The following is a 16,498-nucleotide window of genomic DNA, read 5'->3' as shown; positions in this document are numbered from 1 at the left end:
AGTGCAATATCCTATGATCAAATCTCGAGTTATTTGATATTGTACCCCCCCGGCCCCTTTCTAATTAGCATACTTTTTCTATTTCCTTTTTTAGGTGATTGAAAATTCTAGTCACCTCCCGAAAGAGAAAATTGCTGATGATTTCCTTTGGATTCAGTGGGATACACTGGAGCAAAGATTATTCTACGTTGTACGAAAGGTTGAAAATATTAAATATGCCCTTAATCACATTTTGTGTTCACTACATATTATTTATACAACGGGAATTTTGGGTGTGAAACAGTTGCAATATGTTGGTTAATAAGGGATGGGGACTAATATGTAGTTGTATGGGGCTTTTAAAGAATTTCGGAGTGTTCATCTTTTCATATCTCCTATTCTGAAAAGTCTATTCAAATTTTGAGTCGGTGGGAAATGAATAAGGGTACTAAGTGCAAAACCCAAAGCCTTTTATTAGGGCCAAACAAAGCAACACAAAGCAGTGTACAAATGTTTGAAAGGTCGAGAACTCTTTGTGAGGCTGGATGTTGTGGTGGTTTAAAAGGGGCAGTAGGGAAGAAAAAGATATTTCAGGCCCTGATTTTAAGCTTGCATTCTTTGTAGAATGAAAGGTTAATTCCCAGAAGACCAACTGGAGGAAAGGGCACCTTTGGCTTTCTGGGAATTAACAAGCTAGAAGAAGATGATTTGAGAAGAAAATTCTCTGCTTTTGGGCTTTTGTGTTGGCGCCACCTAGGTAATGATACCCAGTTTGACTCTTTAGCTGGTATGTTGCCTAAAATTAGTTTCCGGTTTTGTTAATATAAAGACTGAATGTGTTGTGCTTTTGGTCTTTTGTGGGACCTCGGTGTTCTGTTCGGTGTCAGACATTTGATCAACGTCTGGTTTTTATGTTTTTGTCATTGTCCCTCGTTCCCTGAGGACTAAATGTGCAGTGTGATATTAGCTTCATGTAGCTTCATGTAGCATGTCTGCATTCTACACAGGAAGAGGCATTAAGATCAGAGTTTGAAACATCTCCCCCCACCCACCTTGTGTATTTTAACATCCCACCTGATAGAAGAGCTCTGGAGAACTCAAAAGCTTGCCTACTGTTCTTTGGTTGGTTCTAATGAAGAAGTATTACATAGCTTTTGTAAATGGATTCTGCTGTGGTTCAATGCAGCCAGCTACCTCCAGACTTCGTTATTCCCTGGTAAGTCTATGCCTGTGTTCACAGAGACATTTCTGTGTTACTGAATCACAGATTCCAGAAATCTGGAATTGTAGGGCTGAGCTCTCCCATAACGTAACTGTTGATTCATCAGGTTTGAAGGAAGCTTATAAAACAGCCTCTTTAAGGGGAAAAGGGAAGAAGACTCCAGGAAAATAGAGAGCAGAGACCAGAAGCTATGACGAAATGGATGAGATGAGGGAGAATGGCCCATTGATCTATGTACTGAGACAGCAGAGCAGAGGGAGGTGTTCTACAAACAGCCCTTTTTCCTTACCCAGGAATGTGTTGGGTTTGATCTAATCATTTGCTGTCCTCGGTGCTGCATGGCTTCATGCTTGGGTGTGTTTAAACCCAAATCTCTCTGGTCCACCAATGTATGCTGGGAGTGTATTAAGCAAGAGTATATGTTCAGGATCACTGAACAGCTGTAGGACAACTGAACCTATGTGAAATGGTCTTGAATATGCACACCTGCGAGAGATTGGCTACTAGCAACAGTTTGGTTTCTGTCCATCCCTGGCCAGGAAACATCCTTGATGCATACTCTGAATATGTGAAGCTGATGCATTCTGAGTCAGACCATTCCTCTGCCAGTGTCAATATTGTCTCTTTCAGGGTCTCGGGGAGAAGTCTTTGACATCTCCTATCTGAGGGTTGAACCTGAGACCTTCTACCTGCAAAGTAGACACTCTGCCACTGAGCTACAGCTCCTTCTTGGTTGCATTGTGACTCACAAGTGCCTTGCAAAGGAAACTAAGCAGAACGGGCAGGAGCAGACAGGCCCACTGCGGGATCTTCTAGCTTCTAGAGGCCCATAGCAGCACCTTGGTGGTTTCAAGGAAGAGTAAGAGGAGAGTTCACGTTGCAGGGAAGCAGGTTCCTTTCGTTGCACTTCAAAAACAGGAGTCCAGCCAAGTTCATTGCTGCTGCTGCTGCTGCAGAATGCTGGGATTTGTAGCCTGACACCCTCTCTCTCTCAAAATATTGTGGTATCATAAACCGAGAGCCAACTGATACGTTTCAATGTGGCTTCTATTTTGTTCTGATTTTTGCTATCACTGTTGCTGAACTCCAACGGACACAAAATTGTGTAAGCCCCAAAACTTCTGAGCAATTAAAATCCTATTGCAAAATAAAAAAGCAGCATGGAAACAAAAGGCAAACAACTACGGTATTTACTCAAAAGGAAGATGACCCTGAACGTAAGGCAGTGCCCTCCCCCTTTAAAAATATTATATGCCACAAATTTTATTACTGGATGTAACTATAATTTGCCTGTTAATGTAAGACCACCACCCTCCTTTGATAGCATTCCTGAGAAAAATCTTATTCTTGCAATTTGAATAAATACAGAACTCGGAGTTAACAGTTGACTTTTAATGTGTCTGTGCTGAAAGGTAATGGGAAGCAGTTTTGCAACCCATGAAAAGGTTTCCTCTTCTAAAACGGAACTTATGTTTTGTGATAAGCAAAACCTCAAGCCTTTGCAGATGGAAAGTAGACAGTCTGGAGCAGGAAGGAAGCACACACAACGTAGCTGCATTGCGGTCAGCTTTCAAAAAGAGTCTGTGTGTTACTGTTTGCTTCGTCTTGTTTGCCTCCGATTAGAAAGGGTCAAATTTCTTATCCCAGAGGTCATAGAATGATGAGTTTGAAGGGAAATGGGGGTTCCTAACCCAGAGTTTACCTGCATAACAATAATGTTTGGGACATTTAGGGGAGATTTAGCAGATGGCAGAGAGGATTAAGCATTCCCTTCATATCAACACTCGCCTTCTTGACCTGTTTTGCTTTTTCTTAGTCAGGCTCACTTGGGGTTTCAGAATACAAAAGAGTCCAGTAGCACCTTTAAGACTAGCCAACTTTACTATAGCATAAGCTTTCGAGAACCACAGCTCTCTTCGTTTCAGATCCTTGTGGGGCAGGGGCGGGTTTTAGTCATTTTCAGGACACAATTGGTAGGCAAAAACCAGTTACTGTACGTGCCTTCTCTCCTGCCTGCTGATGTTCCCCCTGTGAGCACCACCCTCTCATGTGCATTCTTGTGGTTGGGACCTCATGTTTATTGAGATAACATCTAGTTCCACACAAAAGATCAAAATGTGTAGTCTCTTGTGTTTCTCTTTTTTTGATGTTCTAGGGATCAAGGGACATATTAAACTGTGTCCAGTTTTATCCTGATAAAAGCTTTACATTAATAGTAAGTTGCCCAGCTTTTACTTGTATAGTTCTATGTATGAAGTGTAAACTCTGAAATGTTTTCATTTGAAGATTTAGGGCTGAACCCTGCACAGAGATACATCTACCTTCTAGACTACTGTTGCTGAACTTACTTGTTACAAGAGCGATCTTTGTCGTAGATGCAACTCAGTTGGGCCACATCTATCAAAAAGTCACTAATTAGTAGTAGTAACAGTAAGCAGTAGAGCTTGCCTTTCATCCCACTGAGCTAATTTTGACGCCTTTATCTGAATTAAGAAGCTTTCTACCTGTTTAAGTAACTCGAAAGAACCACTTAAAATTGGAGGAAGTTTGGAGGATGGTTGGACCCACCCTATTAATACTAATACTGTTAATACTAATATTAATATTTAGTGAAGTTGACACCACTACTTAAAACCCAAATAGTCTGAACACATGTCTCCGAGCTGTGTAATTTCTTCACACTTGATGACTTTCAGCTGAATGTGGGCCTCATCTCTATTGAAAATGACTGTATTTGAAAACAGCTGCTTGAGGATTCCTTGATAATGGGAATGGGTTACTTGAAAATAACTCCATCAAAGGATGATATTGAAGCAGCAAAGATACTAACAGCATGGCGAGATCCACCTTGAGTTCATCAACAGTCAAAGTGTCCCCTCTCACTGGGATACACACGTTTCACTTCAGTGACAGGACAGGCATTTTCAGTGGTTGTCCTACAGCCATTTAACAGCCTCCCAGAGAAGGTTTGCCAAGTTCTCTTCCCTGTAAGTTTTTAGAAAGGCCCATAAGACCTTGGCTTTTATAGAAGGCCTTTGGATAAAGTTCTTTTTGGGCATTATCATTTGCTGTGATATTTACGTGATGGTTTTTGCAGAACAATTTTTTTTGAAGATGTGCTTTTTTTAACAAATTTTTGGGATGTGACCAGTTTTAATTCAGATATGGGCTGCTCTGAGCTTTGTAGAATTGGTTATAAATATTAAAAAATTAAGTTGTTCTTGAAGGTTTTACTGAAGTCAGCCTATTGTATCAAGCATAGAGAAGGAATTTAGCAATCTAATTTTACAAAATTTTGAAGCTTATCATAGAAAATATCAATTTATTTGAGGAATGATTTGACTATTTATAACGTAGTGTGTTGTGTAACGATTATCCTTTTCTAACATACTGTTTTTTCAATAGCTTGAAGTACCTTTGGAGATCTCCCTGCCTGACATAGGATTCAAGTGAGTAGTTGGTTGGGCTGGATCTCTGGTTGAATTTACTAGGGGTGTGCACGCACAAAAAAAGGTTCAATCTGGATTTTAGTATCAGGAATAGCATAAATATTAATATATTGTTGACTGGGGGAAATTGAAACAATTTTTGGAAAAAAAATGGGATGTAAAAGGAGAACTGTGGCAGTTTGAAATTTTTTAAAGAATAATGTTGTAATGGGAAGAGAGAGGGGATCTTACCATTTAGGGGGAATGTAATTATAATCTAAGCAAACATTTAAGGGAATTTTACATTGAACTTATGGGACAATGAAAATGGTTAAACAGATATATTAATGAGGTATATAATCTGTAATATATAATACATAACAATAAGGTAGCGGATCAGACATTATATTATAATATACTATGTGGTTGGGTTATATTGTGCTGTGTGCTGTGCTACATTAGTGGCATAGCATACAACCTATGTTTTATAATATATACTATATTGATACTGTACTTGATGGAATATAAGTCTAAAAGAAGAGAAATAGAAAATGTCTAAAGTAATAGATACTGAGATCCCGGTTATATATTATACCATACTGTTGTGTAATATTGATATGATATATACTATATTGATAGTATGTTTGATAGAGTTTATGTAAAAGAATAAGAATGTGCTTAGAGTAAGAGATATCATGATCTAGAGGTGGTAGGAAAATATAAATGAATTAGATTTAGATTAGAAGGGTTAAGGGTGGGAAAGCTGTTGGAAGTCAATAGGGAGGGGGGAGGAAAAGGGTGGGGGGATAGAGCAAGGGGAATAATGGGATTATACGTGTTAAATTTGGGAAAGTTTTTTCTTTTGTTTTTTCACTCACCAAAAGGAATGAAAGGACCTTAAGAATGAATAGAGCATGGTTTCCAGTCCTGAAAAACACCAGGCTAACAAAATACTCTATACCCGACAATAGCCCTGCAGAGAACATTAGCATATCAAGCATCAATCCATATGCAAAAGAACCTCCTCAGGATACAGTGAAGCCTCCCTCCATTAGCATTCCACACCCTGGGAAACTCTTACAGGATGACTCAGCCCAACCCTACCTTCCTGAGTAGATATAAATTACCTGCCAACTTCTTTTCCACACTGTGACACTGAGAGATCTCTGTCTTTTGGTGCTACACCTCTGAAGATGCCAGCCACCACTGCTGGCGAAACATCAGGAACTACAACGCCAAGACCACGGCTATACAGCCTGGAAAATCCACAACAACCATCGTTCTCCGGCCGTGAAAGCCTTCGACAATACAAAGGCTTAATGGGTCCTACAACTATCCTTGATGGGCTGCTTTAGTATCTGATTGTATGATTGTGACAACTTGGGAAGAGGGGACAAAGGAGGGGAGGGGAGTGCCGGGGGGTTGATTGGATCTGCCAGGAAGCTGGCGTTGTCTTGATGGCATCAGCTCTGGAATGCGGCGGTTACGTTGAGATGCGTCCATTAAGTGTCCTGGACAGCCGGCACATAGCTTCCCTTCCGGGGTGGCTTCCGAGATTTGCATAGCAGGGCGAGGCTGGCCGCTGCGGACATGACCGGCTCGCTTTCGCGAAATGGCAGCCATGGAGTAAACTGTCCAAGCTGGCCCTTTACTGCTTGGGAACGTGGCTTCTCCCTTGGCACAGCTTGGGCTTGCTAGCAGGCTGCCCAGCGGCAAGGGCAGACTCACTGACCGTCCTGCAAGGGCCTCTCCGCAGGAACTGACCAGAGGGTGCCTGGCCAGGCTCGTGGAGACTCCCTCCAGCTGGCATTGTGCTGCTGGCAGGTAGGGTACCTACTCAGGAAGGTAGGGTTGGGCTGAGTCATCCTGTAAGAGTTTCCCAGGGTGTGGAATGCTAATGGAGGGAGGCTTCACTGTATCCTGAGGAGGTGCTTTTGCATATGGATTGGTGCTTGATATGCTAATGTTCTCTGCAGGGCTATTGTCGGGTATAGAGTATTTTGTTAGCCTGGTGTTTTTCAGGACTGGAAACCATGCTCTATTCATTCTTAAGGTCTCTTCTTTCTATAATGGCGTCCAAGGAATCCAAGGGTAATTCTGAATTCCATAGTCAGTTTAACTTAGCTTCCTGTAAGGTAACCCTATCACCCCTGCCCTGTCTAATTCCAATTCAATTTCCCACTCCTGACCTTTCCATTTAGTTTCATAAAATCTAGTTTGCAGCGAGATTTATTTTTAGGAGATGCTCTGTTGAGGTTCTCTATAATTAGGGCCACAACTAACTAACTAATTTCCTAATAAAGGCAACAGTCCAGTTAAACTCTGGGGCAGTATACAATTAAATTCATAAACTATCATGTTATGCTTGATCAGTACTGACATCAATTTCAATTCATAAACAGACCCAATTTACATTCCAACCTTGCCTTGCTCCTCCTCCTCTGGTGGAAAAAAAGTCCAGTCAAGCCCTGGAAAGAGAAGGAGGCGAAGCTTGCAGAAGCAGCCTGCCAATGGCTGCAGCCATGTTTAACGGATAAAATCGAACACATTCAGTTTTATCCAGCCTCTCACTGTCTGGCCACCCAATTTGATAAGAAAGTCTATAGTTTTAATCAATATAGATTTGGCATACATCTGGTATATGAATACCGAATTGCACACCCCTAGAATTCACTCCAAGCTGAGGAATTCACCCTGAGCAGTCTAAAATCAGATGCATCAATATATCCACTTTGTCTGCTGCTACATGTATGCAATCTAGCTCCAAATCAATAGTAGTATGTTCTTGCCCAATGGATAATTACTATTACCAATGTTTAGGGAGCTAGATGTGAGCTAACATATTTCTGTCTTTTTAAAAGGAATCTGAGAAAGCGGAGAAAGTTTTTTAAGGTTAATAACACAGTCTGTATTGGGGAGGGTGCCTCCCTGCCTCACACTTTAGCCCATGTATGTTTTGCACATCTCCTTTAAAGACCACCATCCCTGTGGACCATTTGATGTACGGGTCATGGTCCCATAGCCAACGACTTCCCAGTACCAAGGGATATTTAGCCACATCGCTGACTATATATGTTAGATTCTCTTAATGATTCGCCATGCCCGTAGGGGTAGGTGCCGTTTTGTAGGGTGCAGGATGCATATTGGACCCGTCCATTTGTTCAAATACTATAAGGTCTTTGAGTTCTATTAGTTCCAAGCCCAATCCATTAACCAAGGCTGGCGATATTAAGTCCCGGGAACATCCGGAATCTATTAAGGCTTGCACCCGCACATGAGTTCCCTTTTTCGGATTTAGTAACATCACGGGCATAAACAGTATGGCCCCTCTTTCTCTCACCTTTGGTGGTTTGGGTTCCTTAGAGACCTGCCGTCAGGACCTTTTTATGGCAGGTCTGTCTCGTTTCCCACCGGTGGGATGAAATCCTCCTCGGCTTCTTTTGGTGCAGGTGTCTCACTATTTCCGGGACTCTCATCGGCATCCAAACCGGTCTCCGGCTTCCCATGTTTTGGGCCCAGTTTCCGACCTGGCGGTTTAGGGGAGCCTGTGGGTTTTGGTACGCTTTGGTTCTTTCCCCCCTGCACCGGCCTTGTGGGGCATTGTGCTGCAAAATGTCCCATGCCCCCACAGTTGAGGCATATTCCTTGTCTCCATCGTGCTTCTCTCCAAGTCATGGAGATAGGAGCTTTTGGACCCAGCACAGTACGGCCCCTGTCTGCAGTGGTTGGTCTCCTCGCCCCAGCATGCTGTTGCATTCTAACAAGTTTTACTACTTGAGTTCTATTTTCAACCTCACATGCCAACTGGATCCAACCTAATAGGGTCTGGGATCATTCTTCATTAATGCTCTATCTAGCAAGTCAGCATTTAATCCATTTTGGAAAAGTTCAATTTTTACTTCCCCAGGGTAGCTCTGTACTTTGGTGGCTAGTTGTCTAAATTCAGCAGTGTATTCCGACAATCCTGGACCGCTGTCGGATGGTTCTGAGCTTTGTTCTAGCTCTCTCCCCTTCTAGTGGGTCATCAAATTGGGCTTTGAGCGCATATACAAAAGCATTTAAGTCATACAGCTCAGGTGCTCCCATGTTATGCAGGGTCACATACCATTCGGCTGCCGCCCTTCCATTCGAGATCCCAGGTGACTCACCCAACTGTGTACCGAAGGAAACAAATGTCCCCAATCTTGGAAAAATTCCATAGCTTGTAGTATAAAAAATCCTAAATTCCTGGGGTTCCCATCAAATGTGGCTTCCAATTTGAACCATCCTTGCGGCAATCCCATTGTGAGAGCTCCTGCTTCCTAGTAGACCACCACCTGGTGGATTGGGGCTGCTTCAAAGGGGGGTAGTTGAATGTGTCTTGGCGCCACGTAGGGTATTTGGTAGGCTCCATTTGCTCCGTAGTCCATTGGAGCAGCCTGCGCTATCCCTCCATACTGTGGTTGAAAGGCGTGTGCTTGGATTCTTGGGGCTTCCTGAGGGAAATTCATTGGTTGGGGTACGCTCATCCCACTGATGGCAACCGATGCCCCTGTGCTTGCTTGAACTTGAACTGGTAGGTTCCTTGACACTTTCATCCCCATTGTGGCACTTAGTGCCCCTGTGCCTCTCACGATCGGAGGTATGGTCAAAGGCTGAGGGGCCCTTCTTGACTGGGTCCCCCCTTGTTGGGTCCTCACTCCCCCCTGGGGTGGTAAAGTGGAAATTATCGGTGCTGGTAGGGGAGTTTGACTCTGTAAGTTGGCACTCTCATCTTCATTGTGGTAGTTGGTGCCCCTGCGCCGGCCCCAATCGAGGGAACGGACAACGATTGTGCTCTCTCATATGGACCCATCCCTAATCTTCAGGATGGTATATTTGGTTCAGTCACTAGGGGGGAAGGTGGTATGATACTCCTTCCCTCTATTCCTGTTGCTACTACCGGAACCTGTGTAATTAAGGGAACTATTTGGTCGTCCACGAACTGCGTGGGAGTCATTAAAACCGCTCTTCCCCTTTCCAACGGTACAATCCCTGCAAAGTCTATTGGTTCTTGCCCAATTTGCGAGGGGGTCTCTCTGACTCCTTGCTGGCTCCTGTTATTGTCCTCACCGGTGCCTCTGGTGCACTTATATTCCCTTGCTCTCTGAGGAGGTTCCGTTCCCATTCTTGTATCCTCAAGGCATGAGCTAGTTCCTCTTGAGCTGGATGCATCCCATCTCTCTCGATTTGCGGCATCTGGCCCCCAATAGGGATTTCTGGCCTGGCTGCCCCCTCTAAGTTGCTTGATTCCAGGGATTCCCTCTTTTCCTTGACGGTATAATCCAGTAAAGCGTGTCTGTTATCATGGGTTAATTCACGGTCCCCCTGCCTTTGTACATCTGGCAACACCAAATGTGTTGCTTTATCCTGCGGCGCGGGTAGCTGCAACATCTGGCCCCAATCCTGGTGTGTTGGCCCGGCTGCAACTCCCAGCTTGCAGGTATCCAAAGGATCTGTTCCTGGCTTAATAGCAACCCCACGATGTTCCATGGCATTGCCAGGGGGCAATCCAGGGTCCTTCAGTGTTTGTAATTCTTCCGATGTCTCTCACAGGAAGCATGACTCTTCGGTCTCCTCCATTTGTGGTGGCCTCAAGCTCCATCCTGCGTGGGTCACTAAATTGGCGGCCCTCCTTGCCGTTGGCTCTCCAGCATAGCCTTCCAGTTCGAGAGAACGCCGAAAATATATTGTTCCACGGCGTTGCATCCTCTCTGCAGTTATGGATCTGCGAGGGCCCTACTCGCGCGTGGTTGGCAGATTGCATCGTTGGTAGGTAGGCCCGGCTTTGGGGATCACTCCCAGTTCATGATACATTGGGAGGGTTCCTGCGGCACTGAGTCCCCTCATAGCAGAGATATTATGGTCCATTAGATAGTCCAAACGAGTATGGGTCACAGGTACCAGCTCTCTGGAAGTCCTCTCCAGAGTTACACCCGGTCCTGGTTGATTGAGGGGATCCTCTGGTGCTGTTGGCCCCAGGTCAGGCTCTAACGACGGGAAGCCGGTAGCCATTATCCAAGGGTTGCCGGTACAGAGGAAAAAAGAAGATTCCTGCCAAAATTTCAGACTATGGATGACAGGACATGGTAGACAGATCCCTGGACCATTGCAGCAAGACACAGGTTCTTGGTTAAATGGCTTTTATTCAGAAATCAGATCATTTCCATATATATGTCCATAGAACTGCTCAGAAGCAAGGTAAGCATCTAAGCAGCAAGAGTAAAAGTTGACAGGAATGACATCATGTGAGAGAGACTTCTCTTTTAACATTCAAGCCTGCTCCTTTCCCCCCTCCCAATCATAAACAAGATTTTGGTGCTCTTCTTGGGTGAGAATGTTCCACATATTTGTAATACCAAGTTGAGTCACTAGAAAACAAGACATTGCAAAGTCTGAGAGGGAGTAGCATACAAGGTCAGAAACACTAGAAGCTGTTGCAATTTGTTGGATAAACACCTGTGAAAGCCTGTTAAAGAAATAGGTATGGCACTGGTAACATGGCATTGAGTTACAGCAGGATACATCTGTTAAGAACAAAAGGATCATTAAAATTGGCATGGATGGGGCTCAGACATGACAATTTATTTGCATTATTTATAGTCTGCCTTTCTCACTGAGACTCAAGACAGATTACACATCATAAGTTAATATGATCAATCGTTCAAAAAACTGCAATAGGGCATGGATTGCAGAAATTTGAATATAAGCCAGAAGATGATACATAGCTGGCAATAGCATGTGGCAAGTAAACAACACTGACATATACACATACAGTAATGCTGCCTTCCTTCCCCCTCCTCCTGTAGCCTGGAAAAACCTGCAAAGGGGTGGGGGGAAAGCTGCTCCAACCTTTAAAATAAGATTCCTGGATATATCTGGATAATTTGGGAATGTAGATACTAGTTTGTCTAAATATTCCCAAATAAGGCAGACATACCTGAATAATACCATATTTTTGGGTATAGTTAAACCGGATATACCAAATTGCACATCCGTATTGATCAGGCTTGCAGTAAAAGCAAATAACTACACAGAGGCAAATCAAGACAAACATAGTGATTGATGATTAATACGGTGTCTTGACATTCCGGTTTTGATTTAGAAAACAGATAAGATGCTTTTCTATTCAGAAATATCCAAAAGCAGTTGTTGATGGTCTCACACAGTTACAACCTCCTGTTTCCTGCTTTGAATTTACAATTCACTTATACAAATTCACTTGTACAAATATGTATAGATTGGTATAACTATTTTATTTGAAGTTTTAACTTAAATTCGTTTTCAAAAGGTATCACTTCACGGGTAAAGAAATAACTGGTTTTTCTCCTCATAGGCTTTTGAACTTGAAATGTGACTATTATCAAGGGCAAGAGGTGGAACCTCAACCTTTGAATCTACACGTTTTTACTAATGAAAGAGGTAATTCATGCTTATGTGTTCCATTTCATTACCAGGTTTACCAGGAACGTTTTTGCGTTTTGCAGCTTAACTTCCTGTTCGTACATCACTATGTTTTCTAGATATCCGATCTGCCAGGTTTTCTGGACAGTCGATCCGTGAGAATCAGATCAGCATTGGGCCTCTGTAATTCTGCATTTGAGGAGGTCGAAACGAAGTAGTGTCTTTTTTTTCTACACTAGGAAAATGCTCCGTTTCTGCTGTGGGCGTTCTGGGGAACATACCCATTTTGTCAATTGGTCAACTGAGGAAACTTACAATTTTTTTAAAGGCGATGTTGCTGTTTAAAAAAAGAATGAACTGAAAAGTATAGGAGGCACAGAGGGATGCTTTAAAATATCAAATGAGATTCAGGGCTCGCTGCAGAATTTTTGCGTTGCAACTTTGCTGTTGGCTGAATAGCAACCAACTAGATTGGTTGCTATTCAGCCAATCAGTGTGCAAGGGGATAAAGGGGAGAGCAAAAGATGGGATCAGGGCCAGGCTTCATGCTGAAGAAAACATTCACTTAAAAAATAAACAGTGGTTTGACTTTGTAGGGGGGAAAAATGGAGATATGCATGCAGGGAGAAAAGCTGCAGAAAAGCCATGGAATGATCAGTTCTGTGGGAGATGCAGCCTTTTCCAATGCAGAATACAAAAAAGTCTGAGAAACTGTTTAGAGACTGAATCGGGGTTTCTGTGCAGAACTTGGCACAGAAATCAATGCAGTATGGGGCCAGAAGTAGGGGTGTGCGCTTCGGGTTTCCGATTCGGGTAAAGTACCCAAATTAGACCGGATTCGTAAAGATTAGGGATATCTGAATCTGGCCCCGATTTGGAAATCCCTAATCAAAGCTTTCCGAAGCATTCAGAATGCTTCAGAAAGCTTCGGAGCTGAGTTTAAAGGGCCTTGCCACTGCTGGCAAGCAGCGGCAGGGCCCTTTAAACATCATCCCACCCCCAGTCCCCCACCGCTATCCCCACCCCCACCCCCGCCTACCTTGTCGGCAGCAGCGGTGGCTCCGGCTCCTCTACCACCACGTCACCACCTGAGCTTGCGGGGCGGTGGGGAAGGCTGGAGCCGCCACTGCCTCCGGCCCTTCCTGCCCCTCAATTGGCGGTGGCACGCCAGCGGCCATTTGAGGGGCAGGAAGGGCCAGAGAAGGCGGAGAAAGCCCTTCCTGCCCCTCAAATGGCTGCTGCGCTGCTGCTGTGCCATGGCCAATTGAGGGGCAGGAAGGGCCGGAGGCGGCAGCGGTGGCTTCAGCCTTCCCCCCTGCCCCGCAGGCTCAGGTGACAGCACGGTGGCCGAGGAGCCAAACCGGCTGGCTCCAGTCTGTCGCAGCCTTGTGCTGCTGCTGCCGCCCAGCTGTCAAAGACCCTCTCGCCAGGAAAGTGGGTGGGGGGTGGAGGGGTTGCACCAGTGGGGGTGGGGGAGTTTCCCCCCCTCACTTCAGTATGCTCCAAATATTTACAGAGCATACTGAAGCAAGTAAAATACCCTAATTCCGAAACGGCTTGCCACTTCAGAATTAAGGTATTTCCAGATTCCCCCCCCCCCCCCGCTTCGGGTAAACCCAAAGTGGGAAACCCAAAGCAACCTGGCCCTGCACACCCCTAGCCAGAAGAGATGAAAATGCCCTTTGCGGAAAGGCTGCCGTGAACATCTCTTCTTTGTGCTTTGGTCCAGATACTGGAACATGGGACACTCACACGTCCATTTTGAATAGTGTTAAAGCATTTTTACAATTAGTTGCTGTTTCTGGCTGAAGATACTATGACGCTTTGGAACAATCACATAACATACATAACATGAATATTGATAATCCGTTCTGACGACACCTCTTCAAAATAACAGACCTTGGTAGCCAACAAGATTCTAATGCTTCACCTCTTCAGAACATTTCAGTGTAGTCAATTTTACCATTTTTATTATGGAGACAATTCTCTGTGTCACTCTTGTGGCTGCTGCTAATGTGAAGGATTCCTACTGGCAACAGAGCATCCGCACAGCAGTTTTCCCTGCTCTTTCCCTCCCTCAGCACTGCTCTGTTCTTTTTTAAAATCAGTAAATCAGCAAAGGAAAATCATTCATTCACTACTACAGAGAGAGAAAGCGATCTGGGATTTGCAGCTGGGAGAGGGAGGGGAAAGTAGTCCCTGATTCTCACATTATGAAGTTTGATAGTTGTAATTTCTTGTCCAGTTATTATAAAGCTCTTATTTTTATCCTTCTAGGAAGCTTTTGCATATGTTACTGTATTGCTCCCGTTAAACCTGGAGATGTGACTTACTCTGCGTTCTTCTTACACAAAGGTATAGTTATTGCATCTCATCTACCCTTAGCTATATATAGTCAAGAAAGCATCCTACTGCTATATGTGTGTGAAAATGCTATATATAGAATGGGGACAAAAGCAGCTTACATCATTCTTCTCGCCTTTCAATAATCCAATGAGGAAGGTTGGGCTGAGTGTGTGTGACTGGCCCAAGATCACCCAGCAAGCTTTCATGGCAGAGTAGGGATGCAAACTTGAGTCTTCCAGTTCCTAGAATAATGCTATAACCATTGCACAACACTGTCTCTAAAACTCTTTATATGAGGAATGAATCAGGTTTGCCAAGTATCTATGCTGGGCTAAGTTTTTTGGAACAGCTGGAAGGAGAAAAGTTGGCTTTAGTCAGGGCTTTTTTTCTGGGAAAAGAGGTGGTGGAACTCCGTGGGTTGCCCTCAGAGAAAATGGTCACATGGCTGGTGGCCCCGCCCCCTGATCTCCAGACAGAGGGGAGTTAAGATTGCCCTCCGTGCCGCCCAGCGGCACGAAGGGCCATCTCAACTCCCCTCTGTCTGGAGATCAGGGGGCGGGGCCACCAGCCATGTGACCATTTTCAAGAGGTTCCGGAACTCCGTTCCACCGCGTTCCCGCTGAAAAAAAGCCCCGGCTTTAGTGCTGAAAGTATTTACTCCAGTCTGCCTACAAAGCAGACTTCTCCAGCATGACCTTTCTGGTGTGATGCGGGCTAAATTGGCAGATTATCTGGAGAAAATATAGGAAAAGATTCAAAGTCTTCTACTTTCTCTATGTCCAGTTGAAGGTATTGTAGCCAAATAACCTTTTATACTTGAACATTCCAAAAGGTACTTGGAATCTGTGACCAGCAGGTAGATCTGCCCTGAAGATTGTTTCTGTGGCGGAATTGGGAGTCGGGATACTCTGTTTCTTGGATTATGGAAGTTGTTTACAGTCACGTTAGTACAAACATCCAAAAAACCAAGAACACATCTATGTAATGCTTTTTATTAGGACCAGCCCAATGACACATAATTGTGTGAGCTCAGAAGTTTGCACACTGTATTGTATCATTAGGTTGGTCCTAATAAAAGGGATCGCTTGGTTTCTTGGATTATGCCAGTTTTACTTTATTCACAGATGTGTGTGTGAGACACAGTGTTATTAGTGTAATAAATGAGAGCAGATAATAATGTAGCTGCTGGGCAATATGGTACTGCTTTCCTGCCTCCTAGTTTTGTATTATATATTTCAGAAACTACGGCCTCTTCCACATGGTGAACTTTATATCGGGCTTTCTGTGTTTTCAACCCATGAGGATTGGATCCACTTTATTCATTGATTCTGGCCCCGTACTGCTTCAGTTCTTTAATTTTACACTTTGAGAGAGTCAAACCAAAGTGGTGTCTGTTTTTTATTTCCTCACTAGAAAAATGCCGAATTTCTTCTGTGAGCTTTGAGGACCTGTCAGGGCTGAGGACTTATCAGTTTCTTCAGTTGATTTCTGAGGAAATTTATAAGGAGTTTTTTTGGTCTTTTTTTTAAGGCACCAATGTTGTTATTTTTTTTTTTAGCTAAAAAAGAATGAAATAAAAAGTACAGGAAAAAACAGGTGAAAACTTTCAAATATCAAGTGGGATTCAGGGCTGTCTGCAGAGTTTTTGTGTTTGTCGTATTGCGGCATCCCCCCCTGTCCCCGCCGTTGCAAGTTTTTTTTCTTTAAGGCACCAATTTTGCAATTCAGTTTTTAAAAAATCAGGAAAAACCTGATGTGGTTGCTGTTCAACCAATCAGGATGCAGGAGAATAAAGAGGCAGGCGAAAAGCAGGGCCAGGGCCAGGTCTCACACCAAAGAAAGTATTCTGCACTTCCAAAAACACCCGTTTGACTTTGCTGGGAAAAAAAACACATCAGAGGGAACACAAGGAGAAAAGCTGCAGAAAAACCAGGGAAAGATGCAGCAGATGCAGCTTTTCCCTGTGCGGAACGCAAGGAAGTATAGGAAGCAGCTTGGAGACTGAATTGGGGTATTTTGATTGTGCATGCAGAAGTCTGGAGAGAAATTGATATAGTATGGGGCCAGTGAAAAAGCCTTGTGTCGAAAAGACTTATGTTTC

At 43.9% G+C, this 16,498-nt stretch overlaps 1 protein-coding gene across 3 annotated transcripts in view; it reads left to right on the top strand.

Annotated features, from left to right (window-relative positions):
- GSAP (gamma-secretase activating protein) overlaps nt 1-16,498 on the top strand; it is a 72,236-nt gene that overhangs the window by 20,134 nt on the left and 35,604 nt on the right. For 2 of the 3 annotated variants that reach the window (XM_054988313.1, XM_054988315.1), the window contains exons 9-13: nt 95-199; nt 3,357-3,416; nt 4,607-4,650; nt 11,984-12,069; nt 14,329-14,406. In XM_054988313.1, coding sequence (XP_054844288.1) covers nt 95-199; nt 3,357-3,416; nt 4,607-4,650; nt 11,984-12,069; nt 14,329-14,406 — 373 coding nt within the window. The remainder of the gene's footprint in view (nt 1-94; nt 200-3,356; nt 3,417-4,606; nt 4,651-11,983; nt 12,070-14,328; nt 14,407-16,498) is intronic. The other variant, XM_054988314.1, reaches the window with a different exon arrangement.

The sequence above is a fragment of the Eublepharis macularius genome, chromosome 9 (genome assembly GCF_028583425.1).
Source record: "Eublepharis macularius isolate TG4126 chromosome 9, MPM_Emac_v1.0, whole genome shotgun sequence".
NCBI lineage: Eukaryota > Metazoa > Chordata > Lepidosauria > Squamata > Eublepharidae > Eublepharis > Eublepharis macularius.
Note: the sequence above shows the minus strand (reverse complement) of the source record. Positions and strands in the feature narration are given on the sequence as shown.